Source organism: Heliangelus exortis, chromosome 3 (genome assembly GCF_036169615.1).
Source record: "Heliangelus exortis chromosome 3, bHelExo1.hap1, whole genome shotgun sequence".
NCBI lineage: Eukaryota > Metazoa > Chordata > Aves > Apodiformes > Trochilidae > Heliangelus > Heliangelus exortis.
Genome location: NC_092424.1, coordinates 3,176,080 through 3,201,157, shown reverse-complemented (window position 1 = coordinate 3,201,157; position 25,078 = coordinate 3,176,080). Strand labels below are relative to the sequence as shown.

Here is a 25,078-nt window from a genome sequence, read left to right as displayed (position 1 = left end):
TGATCTTTGAGCAATTATCTGCTCTGAAAATTGAGATTCCCTCTGCACAGCATTTTGCCAAGCTAATTATCAGTATTTACAGTACAGAGGCAGTGAGTGTAGCTGATGGAGAGATGGCAATGGCCATATGGCAGCTAAATTAAGCATAGCTTTAACACACTCTTCCATTCGTTGTCTTTTCTGAAATAATCTGGTTCCCTGTTAGCTGAGGCACTCACCAGAACTGAAGTGATGCTTTCTTCCCAGGTTGTTTGGGACCAGATAAATCACTGCACCCTGAAGCTTCGCCAGTCAACGGGGCTTATGGAGTACTGCCTGGAAGTCATCAAAGAAAATGATCCTTCTGGCTTTTTACAGGTATTTTGCTTTCTGATGCTCTGAGAGAAAAGAAAGAAAAAGGAAAAGACATGAAAGTTAAATCTAAATATGGATGGTTTAGCTAATTAGGCTCTTCCATGTCTAAAGCAGGTTCACCTCAGCTCCTGTTAGTACTAAAAACTCAGATCATGGACTGGTTTGGGTTAGAAGGGACCTTAAAGCTCATCCAGGTCCAACCCCTGCATGTGCAGGGACACCTCCCACCAGCCCAGGTTGCTCCAAGCCCCATCCAACCTGACCTTAAAAACTTCCAGGGATGGATGGGGCTTCCACCACCTCTCTGGGCAGGTGAATGTCCCAGTGACCAGATGCCTTCAGACAGCCACACTCACCAGCATCCTCACTGTGAGAAATAAACACATCCCTTCCCACTTGGTATTTTTATTCCTTTCAGCTTGCCTCCCCTGAACATCTCTGCTGGATGGAGAGACCCTCTCATGTTGAACCCTCTCCCTTTAAACAGGAGAGCAGAGAACAGAGTGCAGAGGCACTCTGCATCCAGAGGCATGATACACAATCTTTATAAGTGGGATTTTTGCTTTCCTACCCTAAAATGAGGTCTTTTTTTTAAAAGATGAGAACACAATCTTCATGGTCTTTATAAATGGGATTTTTGCAAAAAAAACTTTTTTTTTGCATTTTTGCATTTGCAAAAAAACCTCCTTAATTCCTGCTTGAAAGGACTGGATGTGGTTTATAGCAGACTGGAGACACCAGGATGTTGGATGTCAGAAATGGTTACAATTAAGTGGGATGAGGAATTTGGTGTAGGTGAGGAGAAGAGGTGAAGTGGAGACCATTTCAAGTAAAAGGAGGAGACAAAGGTGTGGTGGCATTTGCTGTTTTAAACTGCAGCTGCCAACTGCAGAGCTGTGTAGGAGACAGTGTCAGGGAAGTTCCCAGCATGAAGGGGAACTACAGAGGGGGCTAAATAAGTTGTTCTGTGAGCAGTGGGACTCATGAGGCCGTTTTTGTCTTAGATTTTGTCTATTCCCTCCATTTTTAATTGCCACTGTTTCCTCTGTCTCCTCAGGTGTGGCCCTCACCCCATTTTCCTTTCCCACCACCCCCAAACCTCCCTCCTTCTTATCCTTCTATAACCCCCTAGATCCCTCCTTATTGCTACCTCCCTGGTAGCCCCAGGCACCTCCCTGGTAGCCCCAAACCACTGATTAGTTTTTTTTCTGGAAAAGATGGGACAAAAGGACGAAACACAAATGGACCTGATCCCAAACCAAGCAGATCCTGCCTCAGCTGTTTTGCTGTTACATTTCTGCTTGCTTTGTGCTGTCTCTGGCAGGCATTCTGTCACTGTTGATGTCTGCACCTGCCATTCCATCACAAGGAATCCTGGTGTCCTCTTCCAGATTTCGGATGCTCTAATCAAGCGTGTTCAGGTGTCTCAGGAGCAGTGGGTGAAAGGAGCCTTGGAGCCAAAAGTCTCTGCTGAGTTTGACCTGACTCTGGATAGTGAACCTTTACTGCAGTCAATACACCAGCTGGATTTCATTCAGATGAAATGTAGGGGTGAGCTTTTATAATTTTTCTTTTTTTCCATGCATGTGTTAACGCAGTGCCGGGAGGCTCTGGGCACAGAGGGAGGAAAGAGGAATGAGTGGGACTTGCTGGATGGCTTCAAAAATTCTTCAAGCAAATTCAGGTTGCTGGGTATTCCCATTCTCACATGCAGGGACCTGAGCAAGCTCAGAAAATAGAAATTCTCAGGGCAGGGCTCTGATTAAAAAGACATTATCTGCATGAAGCTTTACTTCTTTTTAGATTTAACATGGTTAATTTAAAATACCAGTTATCCCCATCATGTCAGGAACAGCTGAAGTAGTAAATAAATATTCACACACACATCTTTACTTGAACAGGGAAAAAACCCACAACCTTTTCACTTTTATCTGGACTGTGCTGTGAACAGTGCCCAGCTTAAAAAATCAGGAGGCAGAGATTCACAAGGGGAAAGTAAATGCAAGGCTATACTCTTCCTTGATTCCAGGTATCTGAATGATTACCAGGGATAAACTAAAGGGAAAGGAGCTTTAAAAAAGTATTTAAAAAAACCAGAAGCTGATGAGCAGTAGATGCCACTGGTGGAAAAAAAAAAAAAAAAAAGAAAAAGAGAAATAGCATCATGCACTTGTATTGAACTTGGTTTATATGGAGCAGGATGAGAACTGCATCAGAATTAGATAGATCCATAGACTGTCTGTATTTGAAGGCCATTGTGGTCCCTGGGAATGATGCCATGAACTTCCCTCAGTGGTGATCCAAGCCTTAATTCCACACGTGGGTGTCAGGGCAGAGGCTGCCAGAAGTAAATGAATGAGTTAAGGATAATGGTGCCTTGCTGCTGGATGGGCTTTATTTGACTCAGAGCAAGTATAAAGATTTCAGTCCCGTTTCTCTGTTCTTTCTTGGCCTCATTCTGAACCTAAGAAACCCAAGACAAAGTAATTAAGGGGCATAATTTGGCAGATAAATATGTGGAGGAACAAGGGATAAACTGAAGTCAACCAAGAGTGGTTTGCATCCTGCCATAAGCAGGATAGGTTAAAGTTACTCAGAAAACACCTGTGAGCTGCTCCTGATGCTGAGAGCCAGGAAAATGGTGTCAAGAGGAGAAGACTACTCCTGAATACTGTATTTTAAAATCAGTTTATATTTAATGCTGCCCAGAAGTAAATGAATGGGTTGAGGATAATGGTGCCTTGCTGCTGGATGGGCTTTATTTGACTCAGAGCAAGTATAAAGATTTCAGTCCCATTTCTCTGTTCTCTCTTGGCCTCATTCTGAACCTAAGAGGCCCAAGACAAAGTAATTAAGGGGCATAATTTGGCAGATAAATACATGGAGGAACAAGGGATAAACAAGGCTGAAGTCAACCAAGAGTGGTTTGCATCCTGCCATAAGCAGGATAGGTTAAAGTTACTCAGAAAACATCTGTGAGCTGCTCCTGATGCTGAGAGCCAGGAAAATGGTGTCAAGAGGAGAAGATTACTACTGAATACTGTATTTTAAAATCAGTTTATATTTAATGCTGCCCAGAAGTAAATGAATGAGTTGAGGATAATGGTGCCTTGATGCTGGATGGGCTTTATTTGACTCAGAGCAAGTATAAAGATTTCAGTCCCATTTCTCTGTTCTCTCTTGGCCTCATTCTGAACCTAAGAGGCCCAAGACAAAGTAATTAAGGGGTATAATTTGGCAGATAAATATGTGGAGGAACAAGGGATAAACAGAGGCTGAAGTCAACCCACCAAGAGTGGTTTGCAGCTTGCCATAAGCAGAATAGGTTAAAGTTAGAAAAATCTGTGAGCTGCTCCTGATGCTGAGAGCCAGGAGAGTGGTGTCAAGAGGAAAAGATTGCCACTGAATAATGTCTTTTAAAATCAATTTATATTCAATGCTGCCCATACTTATTGGTAAATATATTTAATACTAATCTTCCACCACTCTCCTACCCAAATAAATACCCACTATCTACTTAGCCTGCTGATTAACCCCAGAACACCTGGGCTGAGGGCAGCTTAGCTGTTTGGCTTTTGGACATTCACCTGGTTTAAGCTTGAAGGTTTAATTATGAGGCTTTAATTGAGGCAGATTCACTGGAGCTTTCTGCAAGTGCTGCCTGCTCTGCTCTCATTTGTCATAAAATCACAGTGAGGATCTGACACCAAGCTAAGCATGGCCTGAAGAGCAGAGGACAGGACTTCTGCCCCAACCAGATTACCCAGAGGATGGGTTTGCCTGGACCAGGGATTAAATTACAAGTTACATCAGGTTGGTGAGCACAGCATCATGATGTACAGAGCATGGCATCAACCTGGCCCCTGGTTCTGAAGGGGTGTAAGAGCTGGCAGTATTCCCCCTCCTGCTTCTGTGCCCAAGCAGAACAAACCACCAGCTCCTCCCATGCTGATATTGATGATTATTGATGATTAATTAGACCCTCTGATGTTTAAGCCTCTCCCAGCTGTGTGTTGTAGCACAGGCTGAAGCTGAGCACAGCTGGGAGCAGCTTTGATACCTGGTGTTACTGTGGCTTCTGTCAAGTCCTGAGCCCTTCATCACAAAAATTCAGAGGTGTATTTGTATTTCTTCAGCTGACTCAGAGGTGTATTTGTATTTCTTCAGCTGATGGCAGCAAATCTGTTTGCATTTCAACTGCTCAGTAGCATTCCTGCTCCTGAAGTTTTACCTTTATGACTCCAACCAGCTCTGCATCATCTCCTCCTGCATGGCAGCCTCTTGTATCCAGAAATGCAGGTACCACAGAGCAGGCAAGCACCTGGACTTACTGAGAACACCATTTTGTGAGGAGAAGCTGGTGTTGCAGGGCAATGTTTTGCTATTTATCCTTCTGAGCCTCCAGTTTCACAGAGTAAAATCTCTGCTCCTCTCTCTCCTATCCCAGTGTTCCAACAAAGCATCTTTGCCAGATGGTGATGGTGAGGTGTTACTAAGTCCCTATATTGCTTGATCTGCCAAGAGTAGATGCATTAAAGACATCACAGATGATCTGCAAAGGGAGTTTAGGAGAACCCCAGGGGAGCAGGACCAGTGTGGCTTTTCCAGCTGCAAATTTTTTTGTTCCAGAAGCTTTGCAGTGTAGGGTCTGTACTATTGTTATCAATGCTTAGTGCATGACTGAATCAGGTTGTTTTTTTTTCAATCTCTGGCCTCATTCAACCTCAGTGAGCTTGCATGGGTCATTTAGAGTGAAAGCATGCTTGGGAGCAAACATTGATTCCCTGTGTTAGGCAAAGAAGAATGAAAATGGGAACAAATCCCATTATATTTGCCTTGGTGACTTATTCATGTGCCTTCCTGCTGGACTCTGGATAAGACCACATTTAAACTCATCTCAGTAGAGCTCAGGGGGTGCTTTTATAGTTTTTTTACAGAAAGGAAAAACAAAAAAAAAACCCAATTTGGAAAGAAATTAAATGTGATAAGGTGCAGAAGTCATGCTTAAGCAGGCATGCTGAGCAAAGGGTCTTTGGTCAAGAGCCCCATGCTCCCTGGGCTGACACACACAAAGCTTTACTAATTGCTGGCCTCTTGAGCTTTCCCAGATCCCTTTCCTCTGCCCATGTTTCCTGATGCTTTTTCTGAGTGCCTGGCACCAAGTTCCTCTCCTCTCTGTGGCTCAGTGTGAACATCACATTTCCCCCCTGCAAGCTATGGGCAGAGGCAAGAGAGTGTCCCAGGTTTTTGTTCAAACAGCTGCAGCTGGCATGCAGGCTTGGTATAAAATAGGAAAAAATGTAGGTACTAAAATGTATCCCCTAAAATGTACCCCCTAAAATGTGCCCCCTCACTGTGGCCAGCAGGTCCAGGGAAGGGATTCTGCCCCTGTGCTCAGCCCTGGGGAGGCCACAGCTTGAGTCCTGTGTCCAGTTCTGGGCCCCTCAGCTCAGGAAGGAGATTGAGGTGCTGGAGCAGGTCCAGAGAAGAGCAAGGAGGCTGGGAAGGGATCCAGCACAAGTCCTGTGAGGAAGGGCTGAGGGAGCTGGGGGTGTTGAGGCTGGAGAAGAGGAGGCTCAGGGGAGACCTCATCACTCTCTCCAACTCCCTGAAAGGAGGTTGGAGCCAGGGGGGGTTGGGCTCTGCTCCCAGATAGATACCAGTAGGACAAGAGATGGGCTGAAACTCTGCCAGGGGAGGGTTAGGTTGGACATTAGAAAGAATTTCTTTCTGGAGAGGGTGCTCAGCCATTGGAATGGGCTGCCCAGGGAAGGGGTGGATTCTCCATCCCTGGAGATATTTCAAAAGAGCCTGGATGTGGCACTCAGTGCCATGGGCTGGGAACCACGGGGGGAGTGGATCAAGGGTTGGACTTGATGAGCTCTGAGGTCCCTTCCAACCCAGACAATTCTAGGATTCTAGGATTCTATGATTCCTATGCCCCTTCTCCTTGCCAGGAGTGACTCCTTCCTCCTTCTGCAAAAATTCTCCCCAGGGACATCTCCTGATACACACAGCTGATAATGAAAGAGCAACCATTTCATCATAGGCTTTATTCCTGGTTCTGTCTGCTCTGGGCCATGGACCCAGTTCTTTGCCCCTGGTCTTTCCTTCTCTCTCCATAACCCTGTTCCTAGGGCACTGTTCTGGGTATTTTCCAGGGCCATACTGCAGGTTTGGGGCACATTAGTGCTCCTCAGTGTTACACCTTGTAGTTAAGTGTGACCTGCTTGGAGCACTTTTAAAAGAGCAGGACATCATTCAGACTCATTAATAGGTCTTACAGTGCCCATGCAGTGTCACTGCTCCCTTTAGATCTGTAATCTTTTCCTTCAAAAATTCTCTAGAGGACTTGAAGTTGAACAAGAAGTGGGACAGCTCTGTAATTTAATATCTCAGACTTTTTTTCTTTTTTTTTCTGACACTTACCCTATCATTTTTCTCAGTCCTGTCCCATTGCTCTTTCACTATGAAATACATCCCAGTGTCCCCATTATCCAGCTCTGACTTCTCCAACAAGTGTTCACCTTTTCTCCTCCTGGAGGGCATCTGGGATCAAAGGAAATCTCTGCCCATCAGGATCCAGGGGAGGAGGCAGGAGAGCAGATGCAGTGAGTGTCAAAGCTGCACAGATATTTGGTAGGAACTTCTTATCTCTCCTTCAGCTACTGCAGCTTGTCCAGTTCAGGCCAAATGCTGCTCCAAAGGGAAGAGGATTAAAAGGATAAGGATTAAAAACTTAAATGTCCAGGGACCCATCAAAAAAGCCCAGACACTTCCTTGTGGTGTGTGTGACTCTCACACCCAGGACTAAAATTCAGACTGCCTCTGGGAAGTGGAAAGAGCAGCACTTTCCCATCTGAAAACATATTGTAATCCTAGACAGCATTCCTGGTGCCACAATGAAAAGGGATTTGTAAAAAACTTACCCCTCCCCAGAAATTCTGCTCTGTTTTCCTTCATTTTGGTTTTTTTCCCAGGGTTGTGCATTATGTGAACAGTCCCTGAAAGGAGACTTTTGCAGGGGCTTGGAGAGGTTGGTGGTTTTTTTTTTTTCAGAGATGAGAGGGTGTTGGCTATTTTGCACTCTTGAAACTTGAGGAATGAAGTTTTCATCCAGTTTTGCCAGGGGGAGTCTCAGAATGTTGGGGAGGACCCAGCAAATGCCTCCTGAGAGGCTCAACCTCTGAGCTGAAATGGTAGGTGTGGGGATGCCAGATCTGCCCCAATCCTCTCCCAGACTCATTTCCCTGGAAATACCCAGCCTGACAAGCACAAACAAAACCCCAAACTTAAAATAGTTCACTTGAAAAAAAATCCCATTGCCTCTAAATTCCTCCTTTTTGGGGTTTTGACTCTTGCAATGTCACATTTCTGTTAACTCCCCAGGCTGTGTCTCCTCGAGAAAACCCTGAACTTTCCATGTGAAAAAACAATTTTTTTTACTCATTACACCCTCTGAATCATCCTTAAATATCAAGGAATAGGAACAAGGCTTTTATTTTTCCCTCTTTTCACCTAAAACCCATCAAGAGCTCATTTATAAAGCTCTTTTGTTTCAAACTGCAGTCATTCTTCTGGGCTCCCAACCATCTGCCCTCACTGGGGTGATGCCAGCAGAAAGCCAGGGCAGTTTCTGCACTGTTTGTCACAAGTGTGATGTTGATTTTTGTGTCACTTCCAAAGTGAGGGTGAAGCTTTTGCCTCCATCCCTTTTCCTACAGGCTGCTTGGTACAGAGAACCTGAAAAATCCTCTTTTATCTGGAGAGGTAAAATAGGAGAAAAGGAGCAGCCCAAGGGCTCAGCTCTCAGGCAGGCAGAGAGGGAGAGGAAAATAAACTCCAAGTGGAACAGATAAAAAGAAGAGCAAACTGATGTTGTTAAGAGGTTAAGTCAGTGAGCACTCAGCTCTTTGCAAGACACAGTGAGCTCTGCAGAGATGATGCTGAACAGAGAAATTCAGCCTTGGGCAGAGGACCAGGCAAGGTTTCTACATCACCCGTAGCCCACCTCCCCTCTCTTAGCTCAGTGGTGCATAAAACACATGGGCAGAAGACCCAATTTTCATTTTATCATCAGTGAGAGAGTTTAATCTCAGTGAGAGAGTTGGTTGTGTTTAGCAGAGAAGGTGTGGAAACTTCTTTCCCTGAATATTTTATAGAACATTTGGGCTGGGAGGGTCCTCACAGATCCAACCCCACTGCAGTGAGCTGGGACACTTTCAACTACATGAAGAATCCCATCCAAGCTGACCTGGAATATTTCCAGAGATATTAATTTTTATTTTTAAGATGCTGGTTTGGTCAGCAGCCTCTTGGTGTTTCTCCTGGGCAAGTCACTGAAAAGAGATGTTAGCAGATAGGTAACTTTGTACCCACAGGGAGGGCCACAAGCTGGGATGCAGAAGTTTCTTTTGCTACCTGAAGCAAGGGATTTAGGTAAAAGTGGCAAATTTTCTTCAATTTGAAGTATGGCTGCCATAAAGATAACATACCCAAGGTGATTTGAGGAAAAAGTGGGGGACTAGGGTGTTTTTGTTAGATTAGATTAAAAAAAAACCTTAAAGCCTACTGTGAAGAATTGTTTTGCTGCTGTCAGGGGAGCTCAGGCTCTGCCTTATCACCATGATGGAAGAAGTGGCTGTTCTGCTGGCTAATAATCCAATTTTGGATTAATGAGCTGGGCTTCCTGGCAGCTCTGCACCTCCCATGTCACCCCGTGGCCTGAGAAACCCAGTGCCACCTCTTTACTCTTGGGGACAAAGTGCTTTGGCAAGAGAGAAAACTTCCAGACAGTGAGTCCTGGGTAGGAAACCACACGTGAGGTCCCCAAACTGGAGTCCTTAAGGGCCACCAGGAGCACATCCAGACCTGGTTCTGTTCACATCTTTCAGCCAAATGCTTTGCCTAGATGAGTGCTGACACTTTGTTATCTCATTTTTTTTACTGCCTTATGATTCAAGGGAGGGAATGGCCTCTCTTCCTAAGGAATATTTCCTCTCCCCCCAGGGACAGGAGGAGGAGGTAGGGCAGGGTGACACTAACCTGTACCCAGTTCCTGTTGCAGTGCCACCCGTCCCATTGCTACAGCTGGAGAAGTGTTGTACCAGGAACAACAGTGTGACACTGGCCTGGAGGATGCCACCTTTGAGCCACAACCCAGTGGAGGGTTATATCTTGGAACTTGATGATGGAGATGGTGGCCAATTCCGAGTGAGAATTTCATTCAGCATTTATCTCTCTTTGTGTTTCCTTGTGTCTGAGTCCCCTCAGGGTGTGGATTTGTCTCTGTCTGAGGGTGGGGAAGGTACAGGCTGTCTTCTGCTTCTGCTGCCACATGGATGTGGAAAGCCCCAGCTGGAAATGATGCTTATTTAGAAGGACCCTCAGCTTGCTTAAGGAGCTCTGGGGGAGGTTGTTCTCTGGCAGAGCTGCACATCCCCTGCTGGAGTGAACCATGGCATTTCAAGTCACTACAGCATCCTCTGTGTGGTCCCCCTGGATCCTAACACAGCAAAGATCCTACAAAACAGAAATTTCTTTGAGGCCCCAACTCTCATCTGTCCCCAGCCCCCTGTTTTGACAGCTGAGATTCTTGGTCCAGAAATGCAATGCGTTTTTTTTCCCGTTTTTTTTTTATTTTTAATTTTTATTTTTTGAGTCAAAATGGGATCACACAAGGTTTCTAAATCTTCTTTGCTGGGAGTGGATGAGATCAGGCTGGTGGAAGTTTTCCACAGCCATGCTGCAATGGGATTGGTAAGTATGGGAAGACATCCCAAGTGCTTCCAGACCCTTGGGATGGTTCCAAAACTCTTTTGCTCCTGCCTACAGGAGCAGGGTTCTTCTAGGAAGAAGAATCTCCCATCCCTTCTCACCACATCCCAATAAAAACACTACAGAAATAATCAAATCAGCTTCTGCTGGAAGCTGTGACCCTTCCTCCCTGCTCCTCTTCCTCTGGGACCAGGCTGGCCCAGCTCATTCCCTAGGGATTAATGCTTGGAAAGCATCTGGATATGGCTGTGGAGGACAGCTGCTCTCTTCACAAATGGGAAATTTTGCCAAAAAGATGGAGTGGCATTTCTTTGGGAGATGCTTCTCACTGGAAACCCAAAGGTTTCTCAAGCTGAAAATGTCCTGGCATGGCTCCACCTCAGGAATTTCCTCCCTCTGCCAAACTCCTGCACCCACAGCCACAAAGGCACCTGGTTTGGGTGCAAACAAGCAAAATCCACAGGGAATTTTGAAATGGGTGCTGTGGTTCTGGGAGGTCTCAGTTCCTTGGTCCAAGTCTCATTTCCCTTGGGGTTGCAAAGGGACTTTAGGGAACAGCTCCTGGGAGCTGCTCATAGTTATGATATAATATTAGGTAAGAGTGATTAGTGCCTGATGGATGAAGACTTGGGAATTCTGGTGTCTTGGATAAAGCTTTTTAAAGTGGTATTCACACCTAAACAAATTCTTGTGGATAAACAAGATTAAAGGCTCGTGCATCCCCAAGCCTGTTCCTCTGGGGAGTTTTATAACTGGCAAAGGTTTTAGGACTGCCAGTGCTGCCCTGTCAAGATTTGGGCTTGAAAAAAGGTACAAAACCATCTCAGTCCTTAAAAATATAGGGTGAAAAATTCCCAGGGGGATGTTTTTGCTTGATGTGCCCTCAGTTTTCCTCATTGAAAGATGAAGTGCTGGCTTCTCAGCAATGCCATTTTAATAAGAGTTGGCTGAGCCTTTTCATGAAGGATTTTATCTCTGAAAGCAGTGGCACTGACTGCACTTTATCAGTGTTCCCTGCATGGATTTAAAGAAAGGGTTTTGTCTCCTGGTGTAGCAGAGAGCATCCATCTCAACAAACACAAGCAGTGAACAGTGGTGAAAATAGGAAATGGATTAGCAAAAGGGGGAAGTTACCTTACAAATAGAGCTTTTAATTTTAATAATAAAAATTCTATAAAATATTATTCTAAAATAATAAAATTCTATTAAATCTCTTCCTTCTCTCCATGGAAGATCATCAGCTAACTCAGGACCCAAGAGATTCTGGGGTTTGTAGCAGCTGCCATGGCAGCAAAGGGGACAAACTCATGGCCTGTGCTAAACTTAAATAATCCCTTTCTTTGTCACATAATTAATTTGCTTCAGGTTCAGATCAAAGAGCCTTAACCAACAAGACTGCTTTTAGGCATACACTTAAGTCTCTTAACTAAACCTGAGTGCTCTCCTTAGTCACAGCTTTAAGCTCTTGAGGTTCTTGGCTACAATAAATCCCTGGATTTCACAGAATCACAGAAATCAGAGGTGGAAAGGAACTGAGGCTTTCAACCCTCTGCCAAAAGAGGATTTTCCCTGTCATTTTCTGCTCAGTTTTCCAACAAGCATGAGGTCTCCAGGCTTCTTTTAGTTCTTCATCTGTCTGATCCTCTTTGTTACTGTGCCTGGATGGTCCTCCTGAAATATTCTGCATCACACAAGTGCTTGCTGTTCACTAAATCTTTGCAGCCTTTGATGTCTCAGTTGTCTGGCTCCTGGCTCACCATGTGATGGATGTGATTCTCATCTTTAGGAGATCAGCTTCATCTGGCTCTTTGTTTCCAGGTTTCAAAATTCTATTTCAACACAGACATGAGACAACCTTTCCAAGAGAATAATAATGCTTACTATCCAAAACAGTGTTTTGGAGCAGGTGTTTAGGAGAAAAGGATAATAATTAGGATATTTCTGTGTTGCCTTTTATTGCTGTACCCTTCCAGCTTCATCTTCACCTTAGTGTCTCCTCTGCCAACCATCCTTGATGTCTCCACCTCTGTACTCTCCATTTTATAGCAGAATAAATCCTGGGGAGCAATGAAAAGCTGTTCATTTGTGGCTTGCATTGAAAAGTCTTAACTTGTGATCACAAAGCACAGAGAAACAGTTAAACTATGTCACTCTTTCTCCTTTTTAATTATTATTATTATTTTTTTTTAATTTTTAGGAAGTATATGTTGGCAAGGAGACTCTCTGCACCATCGATGGCCTTCACTTCAACAGTACCTATAATGCAAGAGTCAAAGCTTTCAACTCCTCAGGGGTTGGTCCTTACAGCAAAACAGTCATTTTACAGACATCTGATGGTGAGTTGGGGTTTTTATGCCAGTTTCTGAGTGAAAAACTACAGGTCTCAGTGGCAGGACACTTCCACCCCTTTATACCCACTCATATCTTTGGCACTTGGTGAGTTTGGAGCATCTGTTCAGAGAGGCCAGAAACTGAGTGTGCACAGGGACTGAGCTCTTCTCGTGGCACTTTTTGGGGATTTTCCATTCAAATTTCAAGTAATGCAATTTTATTTGGCTGTAGAAGTCTGGATTCTGATTTGCAGAAGCAGCTGTACAAGACATGGGGGTATTTTTGTGCCACTCTTTCTCCACTGCTCCCTATATCGTTGGAATTTGCCTTTTTTTTTTTTTTTTTTTTTTTTTTTTTTGTCACTACTGCTTCAATTTCACAGCAGGGTCTGTTAATGCAGGGATGGGAATTCCTACTTGTTCCTCTGTAATTCTACTTGACATCCACACTGGCCTTACAACAAGTTCATCTTCATTAAGGACATTGTAATGAATCAGGATGCTGTTACCACTTCCACTTTTATGCTGTGTTGCCAAAATAGGCCAGTGTAAAATATTTACACTTTAAGAGCTTTTTCTGTTGCTTGGGTATTTTTAAACTTTTTTTTTTCTCCCTTTGATAAACTGATGGAGTCAGTCCTAACCAGCACAGCCACACTGGAACTCCATTTCCATTAATGGCCATCCTGAACCAATTCATCTATGTTCTGCCATCATCTACAGAATCTCTGTACAGCAACCTGAAAGGAGGTTTAGGGAGGTGGGTGCTGGGCTCTTCTCTCAAGTAAATAATGACAGGACCAGAGGAAATGGGCTGAAGTTGCACCAGGGGAGGTTCAGAATAGATTTGAGGAAGAATTTCTTCCCTGAAGGAGTGGTCAGGCCCAGGGATGGGCTGCCCAGGGAGGTGGTGGAGTCACCATCCTTAGAATTATTTAAAACCCATGCAGGTGAGGCACTTCAGGACATGTCCCAGTGGGCATGGTGAGGTAGATAATTTTTTTTTTTCTTGGGGGGCTGGGTTGGTGTTGATGGTTGGACACAGTGGTGTTAGAGGTTGTAGAATGACCATGTCCTGGTTTGGGCCAGGATAAAGGTGATTTTCTGTCTTGTACTTTTGCTTTCAGCTGAGTCTCTTGTAAGTAGTTGCACTTGATCTGTGGGCAGTCTTATTTCCTCTTTACAGGGATATCTCTCCCTTACAGCTGACAATCATTGTAGAACCCTGGAATAACTTGGGTGGGAAGGGATCTCTCAAGGACATCCAGTCCAACCCCCTGCAGGAAGCAGGGACACCCTCAACCAGATCAGGTTGCTCAGAACCTCCTCAAGTCTCAATATCTCCAGGGATATTCATAGAATCTTAGAATCCTAGAATTGGCTGGGTTGGAAGGGACCTCAGAGCTCATCAAGTCCAACCCTTGATCCACTCCCCCCGTGGTTCCCAGCCCATGGCACTGAGTGCCACATCCAGGCTCTTTTGAAATATCTCCAGGGATGGAGAATCCACCCCTTCCCTGGGCAGCCCATTCCAATGGCTGAGCACCCTCTCTGCAAAGAATCCTTTCCTAATATCCAACCTAAACCTCCCCTGGCAGAGCTTCAGCTCTGCCAGGGGAGGTTTAGGTTGGATATTAGGAAAAAATTCTTTAGTCTGTGCCCTCTTATCCTACTGATATCTGCCTGACCCCCCCTGGCTCCAACCTCCTTTCAGGGAGTTGGAGAGAGTGATGAGGTCTCCCCTGAGCCTCCTCTTCTCCAGCCTCAACACCCCCAGCTCCCTCAGCCCTTCCTCACAGGACTTGTGCTGGATCCCTTCCCAGCCTCCTTGCTCTTCTCTGGACCTGCTCCAGCACCTCAATCTCCTTCCTGAGCTGAGGGGCCCAGAACTGGACACAGGACTCAAGCTGTGGCCTCCCCAGGGCTGAGCACAGGGGCAGAATCCCTTCCCTGGACCTGCTGGCCACGCTGTTCCTGAGCCAGCCCAGGATGCCATTGGCCTTCTTGGCCACCTGGGCACACTGCTGGCTCATGTTCAGCTTCCTGTCAGTCCAATTCAAGGCCTCCTTTTCCATCCTGTTCCATTTTCCCATTTTTCCACTCCCCTGCTGGTAAATCCCTTTTTCCCACCACCCAATCTAAGCCTCCAACCATCGCCCCTCGTCCTACCACCACGAGTTTGGTCTTTCCCAACCGTGGCACTTCACTCGGGTGATTCTCTGAATTCCTGCCTTTCCTTTTCCCTCTTCTCCAGTGGCATGGTTCACCTTCGACCCTTCCTCAGCTCACAGGGACATTGTGCTCTCCAATGACAACCAGACAGCCACCTGCAACAGCTACGACGACCGCGTTGTCCTTGGCACTGCAGCTTTTTCCAAGGGTGTGCACTACTGGGAGCTCCACGTGGACCGGTATGACAACCACCCAGATCCAGCTTTTGGGATTGCCAGGATTAACGTGGTCAAGGACATGATGCTGGGCAAAGATGACAAAGCTTGGGCCATGTACGTCGACAACAACCGCAGCTGGTTCATGCACTGCAACTCTCACACCAACAGGTGAGCTCCTCCTGCCTGCTTTTCTCATCACTGAGCATTTTTTTTTTTTTTCCTGCTTTGCATGAAAAAAAAAGAGGTCTCAGAAAGCCATCTGGGCTGTCTGCCTGCTAACAGCATTATTTTATTGTTATTGTGTAATTATTGATTCTTATTGTTTTATCGTTTGTTATTTCACGTGTTATTTTATTCCTTCATAAAATCACTGGTGACAGCACTTACACCCTAGAAATCTGTGTTGGTCTTTGTAATCCTCACTCTTAGCAGTTTTTCCCTAAACTGTGTGATTTCAGCCCATTTTTGCCCATCTCACCCCTGGCCTCAGCAAACAGGAGCCCAGCACCCCAGGCTGAGAATTTGATTCCTCTCTGATTGCTGGAGGAGCACAAGGAGAAAAGTGGTTGAGTCCTTTTCTTAGGAGGAGTTTTGGCTGCAGGGCTGCACAAGAATCAGGGAAAGCACTGGTGGTGGCCTCTCCCCAAGGTGTTTGTTGCCAGCTGTCAGGGTTTAACACTGGCCTGGCATTTAAACCCAGTGATAGATGCTCTCTATTAATCTCTCTCTCCTCCCTGATAAGAAAGGAGAGAGAATAAGTGAGAGAGACTGATGGGTTGGAAACTAAACTGCACAGCTTTAATGAAACAGGAATGATAAATAGGAAAAATTCATAAATATATACAAATATACAAGGAAATGGATCCCACATTCCTCCCCCCTTTCCCCCAGTAGCTCTCACGTCACCCCCGAGGCTGCAGGGCAGCCCTGGGAAAGTCCAGGCTGGAATCCTGGAGTTGGGAGCTGGAGGCAGGAACACACAGATATGGGCTGGGATGGATCAGGAGCACAGGCAGAGGAATGGATGGAATCCTCCCAGGATGCTGGGTGAAGGAATGGAAGCAGGAAAGGCAGGAAGGGCAGGCAGCTGGAAGCTGGAAATCTGGCTTGGCCCTCGTGATCCCTCAAATTTATACTGAGGATGAGGTGTATGGGATGGAATCCTCTGTTTGGTCAATTCTGGCATCTGTCTTGTCCGTTCCTCCCCAAAGGAGGCTGCAGGTGGGACCTCTTTATGTTTTCCTCAGAGCTGAGCAGTGTCCTTGGCTCTGCACCCCAGTCTCTAGCAGTAACTCTAAACATCAAGTGTTATCAGTCCTAGAAGCACACACTGTCTGAGAAACTTGCTGTTCATTTCAGCAAGTGCAACTGCTTGCAAGAGACTTAGCTAAAAGCAAAAGTACAAGACAGAAAATCACCTTTATCCTGGCCCAAACCAGGACACCAGCCCTGATTAAAGGCAAAATGCTGCAGGTGAGACCTCGGGTGGTCTGAGCAGAGGGGACCACGAGGACAAAGTGACAGCTTCTGAGCCATTGCACCCAGGGGAAGTGTCCCAGTCAGTACAACCAACTCACACACAGGAGGATCTCAGGATTTCCCTGAGCCATCATTCCCAGGCAGATCCTCCTTCCTCCCATCACTCAGAGGCAACAAAATGGTGGGAAGACCCTGGAGTGACCTCCAGGGATGGATGACCCCAAAACAGCATCAACCAGCACGGACCCAGTGTGGTTCTGACAAGGTTCCATGGTTTTCAGCCCTCCTGAGAGTTACCTCTGCCTGGCACCTCCTGTTTCCTTGTGTGATGCTGGATTTTGTAGGGGGGACATGGTCAGCTTGGCTTGAAGCTCCCTGGGGTACCACAGGCACTGAGACCTTTGGGAAGAGTGTGATTCAGGATGCTAAATCCCTTGTTTTTCTTGGAAAATGGTGTTTGTGTACTCTGATCCAGTGGGAGATTGCTATAGGAATAAAGTGACTGACCCAGGATGCACAGGAGGTCTGAGGCAGAACAGAAATCAAATCTGATTATTTTGTTTTCTGCTGACTGTGCCAGAAATTCTTCCACAGTTTTTTGCTCAGGTGTTGTCTCTATTAAACCAAGTTATTAAAAAAAAGGTTTGCAGGGATTTTTTAAGTGCTCACAGGCAGCTATTGTCTCTGTAAAGTCCTAAGTTCATGTTGGTGCTCACTCTGCCCTAAATCTGCTTGTGATGCTCCTGTTGGATAGACACTTAGCATCTTTATATTTTAAATAAGTTATTGTATTTTAAATAAGAGAATTGCTGGGAGTTTGTGTTTCAAGCACAGAATCTTTTAGCTGGCTCAAAAGCCATCTGACCTCAACTGGAATATATTCCATGGCTCCAAAGATCCTAAATAATGCCCTAACACAATATAGAATAAAATAACATCAGTATAATCAATACATCAAAAGGTTCTCTCTCTCTTGTACATCTTAATTCAATTTAGGGCAGAAGGAATGCTAAGCTGTATTAATTTTAATGCTCTGTGAAAACAGCTTATGTTTTCTGGAAAAATTCTGGCATTTGCTGTCCCAGAAACCTATTTGATGGATTTAGTCCTCAAAATGCTCCTCTTGGCAAATATGCTTTTTTTTTCCTGGGAAGCACAAACGATGGAAAGAAACTCTTTGTATTTCCAATCCTCCTGCTTAAACAGGAAAACCAAGTGCTTTCTGTCCATCCTAATTTCCCAGTTTTTGCTAGGGAAAACTCAAAAAAGCTTTGCAGGTCCATCCAGGGCATGGATAGACCCATGGAATTCCTGTCCCAGGGAAGCACTCTCACAGAGGGCAGATGCAGTCTTAGGAAATCATGTGTGCTTCAGTGAAATTAGGTCCAGGCATTATATTTTTAACAGTGGCAGTCAAGTAGGTCAGGTTTTTAACTCATTAGCTGTCTTTTGGAAATAATCTTTTGCTCCCTGCTTGGTTTTTTTCCCCACTGGAGGCAAATGCAGGCCAGCAAATCCCCAAAGGAAATTTATTGTCAGCTTTTAGCCTCTTATAGGTGATGGAGATTGCATCTTGGTAATTATTTCATGAGCCTCATGAGGAGAAATTAGGGCAATAAAAAAATGCCTGACTTGAAGGATAAGGTGAGGTGGAGCTTGGCAGATTTGTTCATGGGACCTGATGGGTTTAATGTCCCTGTCCCTGGACCTGAACCACAACTTCCTAACTTCTGCAAGAGCAGAAGCCTCTAATGACATCAGAAGCCTTTGAGGATAGGTTGAGTTAAAAAAAAAAACCCCAAAACACAACATTTTAGGACAGGGGGATAGCTTTGTGAGGTGCCTTTCAGCCTTCTTATCCCTGGAAATCACCTGTTCAGCCCCAAAACCCATTGCATCCACTGCAGGGTTATGTAAAGAAAAGAGATGGAAATTGTGCTGGAATGTTTTGTGCTGGAAGGCAGTGGGAAGTAAAAACCTGGAGAGTTTGGGGTGTAGTCTTAAAGCAATGAAGAGAGACTCCTCAGTGGCTTCAGAGCTCTCAAGGGCAGGTTTTCATCACATAAAAATCTTATAATTGACTGAAAAATACCATCCTTGACAATAAACATGGTAAAATTATTACACTACTCTAAAGGTCATGATTAAAATCCTGTTAATGGAGAGTTAAACTCACTCTTCAGTTTATTAAAGTGTTTTTTTAAATGGTTAGGCTTTATTTTTCAATAATAGTGGGACTTAATTACTGCTCTTAATTAATTCCTCAAGCCATTTTTCAACCCTCGTGGCATTTTTCATGGAAGCCAGGTTGCTCTTAGCTGTATTCCAACCTTCCTGGCCTCCACGTAGCACACTCAGAATTCCTGCTGCCCCCAGAAATAAAACTCCCTGTATTTATATTTAATTATTATTTAAATGTGAGAAGTGGGACTTGCTTGAATTAAGGAGAGGGTGGTGCAGAGCTTCAGAGCTGGAGCAGCATTTAATGAGTGCTGAGTGCTGTGATGAAGAAATATTGCAATAAACAGGATTTTATTTTGCTTTTCCATGGCCTGCAGGTGACTGGGGGCCTCTATTTAATTGTCATGAAGTAGTTCTAAAAAATGCTTTCCAGGATTTTGTTGCATGCTGCCACACGAGGGTACCAGGAGGGAACAACATCAGCTTGAGTCTCTTGAGCTTCTTGTATTGTAGGTAAGGAATTTATTAGAAAATAAATATAATAATGATAAAAATAATGAATTATATTTAAGATATTAGGTTAGATTAGAAAACTTATCCTCTAACACTGTCTAAATGAGGTACAGAAGAGTGAGAAAAAGCAAAATTTGCTCATGAATCATAGAATCATAGAATCATAGAATTAGCTGGGTTGGAAGGGACCTCAGAGCTCATCAAGTCCAACCCTTGACCCACTGGTGCGGTTCCCAGCCCATGGCACTGAGTGCCACATCCAGGCTCTTTTTAAATGTCTCTAGGGATGGAGAATCCACCACCTCACTGGGCAGTCCATTCCATTGCCTGATCACCCTCTCCGTAAAAAAATTCTTTCTGATATCCAGCCTAAATCTCCCCTGGCACAACTTAAGACTGTGTCCTCTTGTCTTGTTGAAAGTCGTCTGGGAAAAGAGCCCAACCCCCCCCTGGCTCCAACCTCCTTTCAGGGAGTTGGAGAGAGTGATGAGGTCTCCCCTGAGCCTCCTCTTCTCCAGCCTCAACACCCCCAGCTCCCTCAGCCCTTCCTCACAGGACTTGTGCTGGATCCCTTCCCAGCCTCCTTGCTCTTCTCTGGACCTGCTCCAGCACCTCAATCTCCTTCCTGAGCTGAGGGGCCCAGAACTGGACACAGGACTCAAGCTGTGGCCTCCCCAGGGCTGAGCACAGGGGCAGAATCCCTTCCCTGGACCTGCTGGCCACGCTGTTCCTGAGCCAGCCCAGGATGCCATTGGCCTTCTTGGCCACCTGGGCACACTGCTGGCTCATGGTCACCTTCCTGTCAATCCAGACTCCCAGGTCCCTCTCTGTCTGGCTGCTCTCAGCCACTCTGTGCCCAGCCTGGAGCTCCCCATGGGGTTGTTGTGGCCAAAGTGCAGGACCCGGCACTTGGAATGTTGAACCTCATCCCGTTGGGATCAGCCCAACTCTCCAGTCTGTCCAGGTCCCTCTGCAGAGCCCTCCTGCCTTCCAGCTGATCCACACTCCCCCCAGCTTGGTGTCATCTGCAAATTTGCTGATGATGGACTCAATCCCCTCATCCAAATCATCAATAAAGATATTGAACAGAACTGGGCCCAACACTGATCCCTGGGGGACACCACTGGTGACCGGCTGCCAACTGGATGCAGCCCCATTCACCATCACTCTCTGGGCCCGGCCTTCCAGCCAGAATCTTTGACTCCCTGAGGAAGAGAGGTCCAAAAAGCACTGGAATCCTCCAAGTGCTGTTCCCAAGGAAAACCTGGGATGCTCAGGAAGAGCCACCAGTCCAACCTCGGAAAAATTCCAGCTTCCCCATCCCTCTGGTCTGCCCCTGGGGCTCTTGGAGGGAGCTCAGCTGGGACCCAACCCTTGTCCCCTGGCCTGGGCTGAGCATCCATCTCCTTCTCAGCCAGGTTGTCCCCAGAGGAGCCACCCAGTGTCACAGAGCAGCACAATTGGCCCCCAAGAAGTGAATGAGTTTATTACAGAGGGAAAAGCAGAATACTCCCCAAAATGGCAAAATTGCTGTTTCTGTTTCCCAGAGAGGGTCAGTGTCATTTAAAAGGATGGCATCAAATCTGTTTTAAAACAGTGCGGGTGTTTTAAATCGTGGTGGTGCCCTACAAGTCAAAGCTGCTCCCAAAAAAGAGAAAAAAAAAAATAGAAAAAAAAAAAAAAAAGAAAAAAAAAATAGAAAAAAATAGAAAAAATAGAAAAAAATAGAAAAATAGAAAAAATAGAAAAAATAGAAAAAAATGAAAAAATAGAAAAAATAGAAAAATAGATAAAAAATAGGAAAAAATAGAAAAAAATAGATAAAAAATAGAAAAAATTAGAAAAAATAGAAAAAATAGAAAAAATAGATAAAAATAGAAAAAGAAAAAATAGAAAAAAATAGAAAAAATAGAAAAAATAGAAAAAAATAGGAAAAATTAGAAAAAATAGGAAAAAATAGAAAAAATAGGAAAAAAATAGAAAAAATAGGAAAAAAATAGAAAAAATAGATAAAAATAGAAAAAATAGATAAAAATAGAAAAAATAGAAAAAATAGAAAAAATAGAAAAAAATAGAAAAATAGGAAAAAAATAGAAAAAATAGGAAAAAATAGAAAAAAATAGGAAAAATAGAAAAAATAGAAAAAAATAGGAAAAAATTAGAAAAAATAGGAAAAAATTAGAAAAAATAGGAAAAAAATAGAAAAAAGAGAAAAAAGTAAAAAAAAAGAGAAAAAAAAGAGGAAAAAAAAAGGAGAAAAAAAGGGGAAAAAAAAGGAAAAAAAAAGTAATCTATTTGTCAACACTTCTAGATCATAGCACTGTTGCTTCCTATAATCTCATCCCGAGTTTTGTGGCTCAGAGCTTTTACTGAAAAATTGAGGTCCTGAGAGGCTGAGGACAGGAAAGCTGCTTGGCTGTGATGATTTGCTGCATAGTTTTGGAGAAGAGCTCAGAGAGACTCTTATTAAACAAAGAAAAGGAACCTGGGAATGGTAAAGTTTGGAATCTAATGGATTTCAGAGCTAAACTGTTGCTTAAAGAGCTTCCAAGTGAGAAATCAGGATGCATTCTGCCCTCTTAGGTCCTGGATAAAACTTCCTTTCCCTTCAGAAGAAATGCCTTGGGCCACTGTTAGTCTGAAAGGAACCAGTTCCTGACACCTGGTGGACAAGCTGGAATAGTTTTACCCCACACCCCATTCTCCCTCATCATATTTTGACATTAATTTTTTTTAATTTTATTTTTTTTTTAATTTTATTTTTCTACCTATTGTGATAAATTGTGATTTCTACCTATTGTGATAAATTTAATGTTAAATTTGCATTCCTCTTGGGAATGTTGTGAGCCTGAGGGGAAGCCTGGGGGGGACAAAATCTGCTTTCTTCCTGCCTGCAAATTATTTCAGGTCTGGTTTACCCTGAACTCACTGTGTGGGGCTGTAAATCCATCTCAGAGCCCCCCTGGTATTAGCAGTGCCTGTGGCCAAGCTGCATATCTAGTGGATTCTTGGGTTTTTTTTGGTTTTTCTGGGTTTTTTTCTGGGTGCTTTTAAAAATAATACTGGGTTTGACTGCCCCCCAGATCAAAGTGCATTGATGTCAGAGCTCTCAGGCAGGTAATGGCTGGGGCTGTCCTGACACCACTGATGCTCTCAGCAGCTGCTCCTGACACAGCCAATTAGCACAGGTGTTAATAACCATGCCTCTGCCCTTGAAACAGCTCCCAGGCTTAGAGCTGAGCACCTGGGCACTCAGGGAGCTACATTTATCCCTAACCAACCCCCCCTTTCCTCCCCTCCCCAGACCCACTGGCTCTTGTATCTCTGCAGCCTTCCCCCCTCTCTTAGGGAGTATTTGAACTGGGAATCTGAGTCTGGGGCTGTTAGCTGGGGTAATGATTAGGAATTCATGCCTAGGAAACCAGATTTCTGCTTTTTTTGGTCCCTCCTGAGCATCACTTCCCTACAGCAGGGTTGCTCTGAGGACCTGGTGTCTCCAGGGCTCCTCTCCCTGACCTGCTCACCTCCCCATCCCTTATCAGCTGAGGGCACCTCTTACCTCTGGACCCCATTTCCAGCTCTTCATTTGGGGTTAGAGGAGATGTGGACCCCATTTCTCTTTAGGATTTCCGGCCCCCAGGGATGTGCTACCTATGCTTCAGATCAAGGTGTGACTCAACCACTGCCAGATGCTGTTGGAACAAATATTTCTCCCTGCTTTTCCCTTTTTTGGGTGAGCCTGCCTTGCCTTGGGGGGTCGGGGTTTCCTTCACCCACAGGGTGCTCTCTTTGCACCACAGGACTGAAGGAGGAGTTTCTAAAGGTGCCACAGTTGGTGTTCTCCTGGATCTCAACAAGCACAACCTGACTTTTTACATCAATGGGCAGCAGCAAGGGCCTCCAGCATTTGAAAACGTGGAGGGTGTCTTCATGCCAGCCTTGAGCCTCAATCGAAATGTCCAGGTGAGTCTTCTATACCCCTGGCTCCCATTTATCCTTCCCATCCTTTATCCCATTTATCCAGAGGAGGAGGATGGGTGCTGCCAGCCAGCACTGTGGTGCTCAGCACAGGGGCAGAATCCCTTCCCTGGACCTGCTGGCCACGCTGTTCCTGAGCCAGCCCAGGATGCCATTGGCCTTCTTGGCCACCTGGGCACACTGCTGGCTCCTGGTCACCTTCCTGGCAATCCAGACTCCCAGGTCCCTCTCTGTCTGGCTGCTCTCAGCCACTCTGTGCCCAGCCTGGAGCTCCCCATGGGGTTCTTGTGGCCAAAGTGCAGGACCCGGCACTTGGAATGTTGAACCTCCTCCCATTAGAATCAGCCCAACTCTCTATTAATATGTATTTAGTACCTGGGTTTCACTGTGGGATCCCAGTCCTGAAGCACTCAGGGTCCCTCTCCATCCAGCAGGCAGCTGGGGGTTGGATTTGGGAAGGGATATGGGACCCTTGGCTTCCAGCCCTCCAGGTGTTCAGGAAAGAAGGGAGAAAGAGGCTTGGTTATTTCAGGGGCTCAATTATCATCTCCATTAGTATTCTTAATGACTTAAAGCTGAAGTCCCCCAGCCCTTCCCCTGCCTTTTCCTTGCTCTTGGCCCTCACAAATGCTTTTTTGCTGAGGATGTCCCAGTTCTGAATCTTTGTGTTGCTTCTGCTTTGTTCAGGTGACCCTGCACACAGGACTGGAGGTGCCACAAGGTGTAAAACAGCCCAAGTTGCCCAACAATTAATGAAGCCCCTGCCTGAGCCTGGATTCTGTAAGCTTTCTCAGTGTGATTTGGCACTTTCCAGTAAGTCAGTTAAAAAAAAAACAAACACACAACATCCCTTTTTTCCCTGACTTAAAACATTGTACAGCATGTTGCTCACAGGATAATCTGCTGGTCACAGCTCACCACTCCATTTTTAATTTACCAGCCATAGCAAGCATAGCCCCTGAACAGATGTACACTGCATTGCACACACTGACATTGATAAAAGAAAATGTTAAATGAGTGTATTTTCTCTCTCACACCTGGATTTGTGCTGAAGAGGTATTAGGGATGCTGGAAAAAAATGGAGAAGACTGAGGGACAATGGATGTTGGAGCAATACACCAGTAGGTGAGCTGGATTCTCTTGTTCACCTGAAGGTCTTAAATTGAGAAATCATATTTTTTGACAGCTGAAATGGAAGCTGCACACTCGTGGTTGTCTGATACATTCAGGGGCTCAAATGAGCATTAATTCTTCCTTCTGGCTCCAGACTGCAGTAAGCTGTGGAATAACTTTTCCCCAGAATTCTGTGGCAGAACTTCACCCATTATCTTCAGCAAGCATGAGGTTGGTTTGCAAATGCTGCCATCTAACAGTGGTGCTCATTTTAACCACGGGACACACAGAATTCAGATGTGAAAAGCAGAGTGAGCAACATCCTTGCTGCATTTCAGTGTTTGTTATTTAGATGTGGTTGTGGAGACTGTCACCTCCAGAAGATCTCACTGTGGTTATTGGCAAAACTGCTGAAAAATGGTGCAGGGGACTTTGAACTGAGTTGGTAAGAGTTTTTTTTTTAAATATTCTACACATCCCACCTAGAGAAATGCTGCTTTCCAGCCTTGCCTGTGATAAGCCCTGGGCAGCTGTAGTTCCAATGTAGCTCTGAGATCAGAAGCCTTAATTTTCTATTAGCTTCCTGTCAGCTAATTAATACCTTGATCCTAATGAAGCACTTGAGCAAGTGAGATCTGGGGCATTACTGTGAAATCCATCCTGAAGGATTTTTCTGGGTTGGGACATAAATCCTTTGGCTGGCATCACCCATGGAAATGGATCCATGTGACAAAGCCTGACTGACAGGGACCATTTCCCACTGCCACCTGCATGCTGCTGCCAGAAAATCCCTGGATTTGTGTGTGTGCTGCCTCTCCTGACCCTACCTGATGGCTGGCAGTGTGTGTGTGGCAGCAATGGACAGGATGCAGCAGACCCTGTGAGCCCTTGGACACCTTGGACTCTGTCACTCCCATCCATGTGGTGCTAGCAAGCAAGGAAAGAAAAAACTCTTAAATCCCA

At 45.1% G+C, this 25,078-nt stretch overlaps 1 protein-coding gene across 1 annotated transcript in view; it reads left to right on the top strand.

Moving 5' to 3' along the window:
* Positions 1 to 24,806, top strand: part of TRIM67 (tripartite motif containing 67) — a 39,178-nt gene extending 14,372 nt beyond the window's left edge. The window contains 7 exon segments of the mRNA XM_071738913.1: positions 247 to 357; positions 1,746 to 1,905; positions 9,422 to 9,567; positions 12,329 to 12,467; positions 14,716 to 15,019; positions 22,825 to 22,987; positions 23,690 to 24,806. Of these exon segments, the coding sequence (XP_071595014.1) occupies positions 247 to 357; positions 1,746 to 1,905; positions 9,422 to 9,567; positions 12,329 to 12,467; positions 14,716 to 15,019; positions 22,825 to 22,987; positions 23,690 to 23,755 (1,089 nt within the window). The 3' untranslated portion in view covers positions 23,756 to 24,806.
* Positions 24,807 to 25,078: the final 272 nt, after the last annotated feature.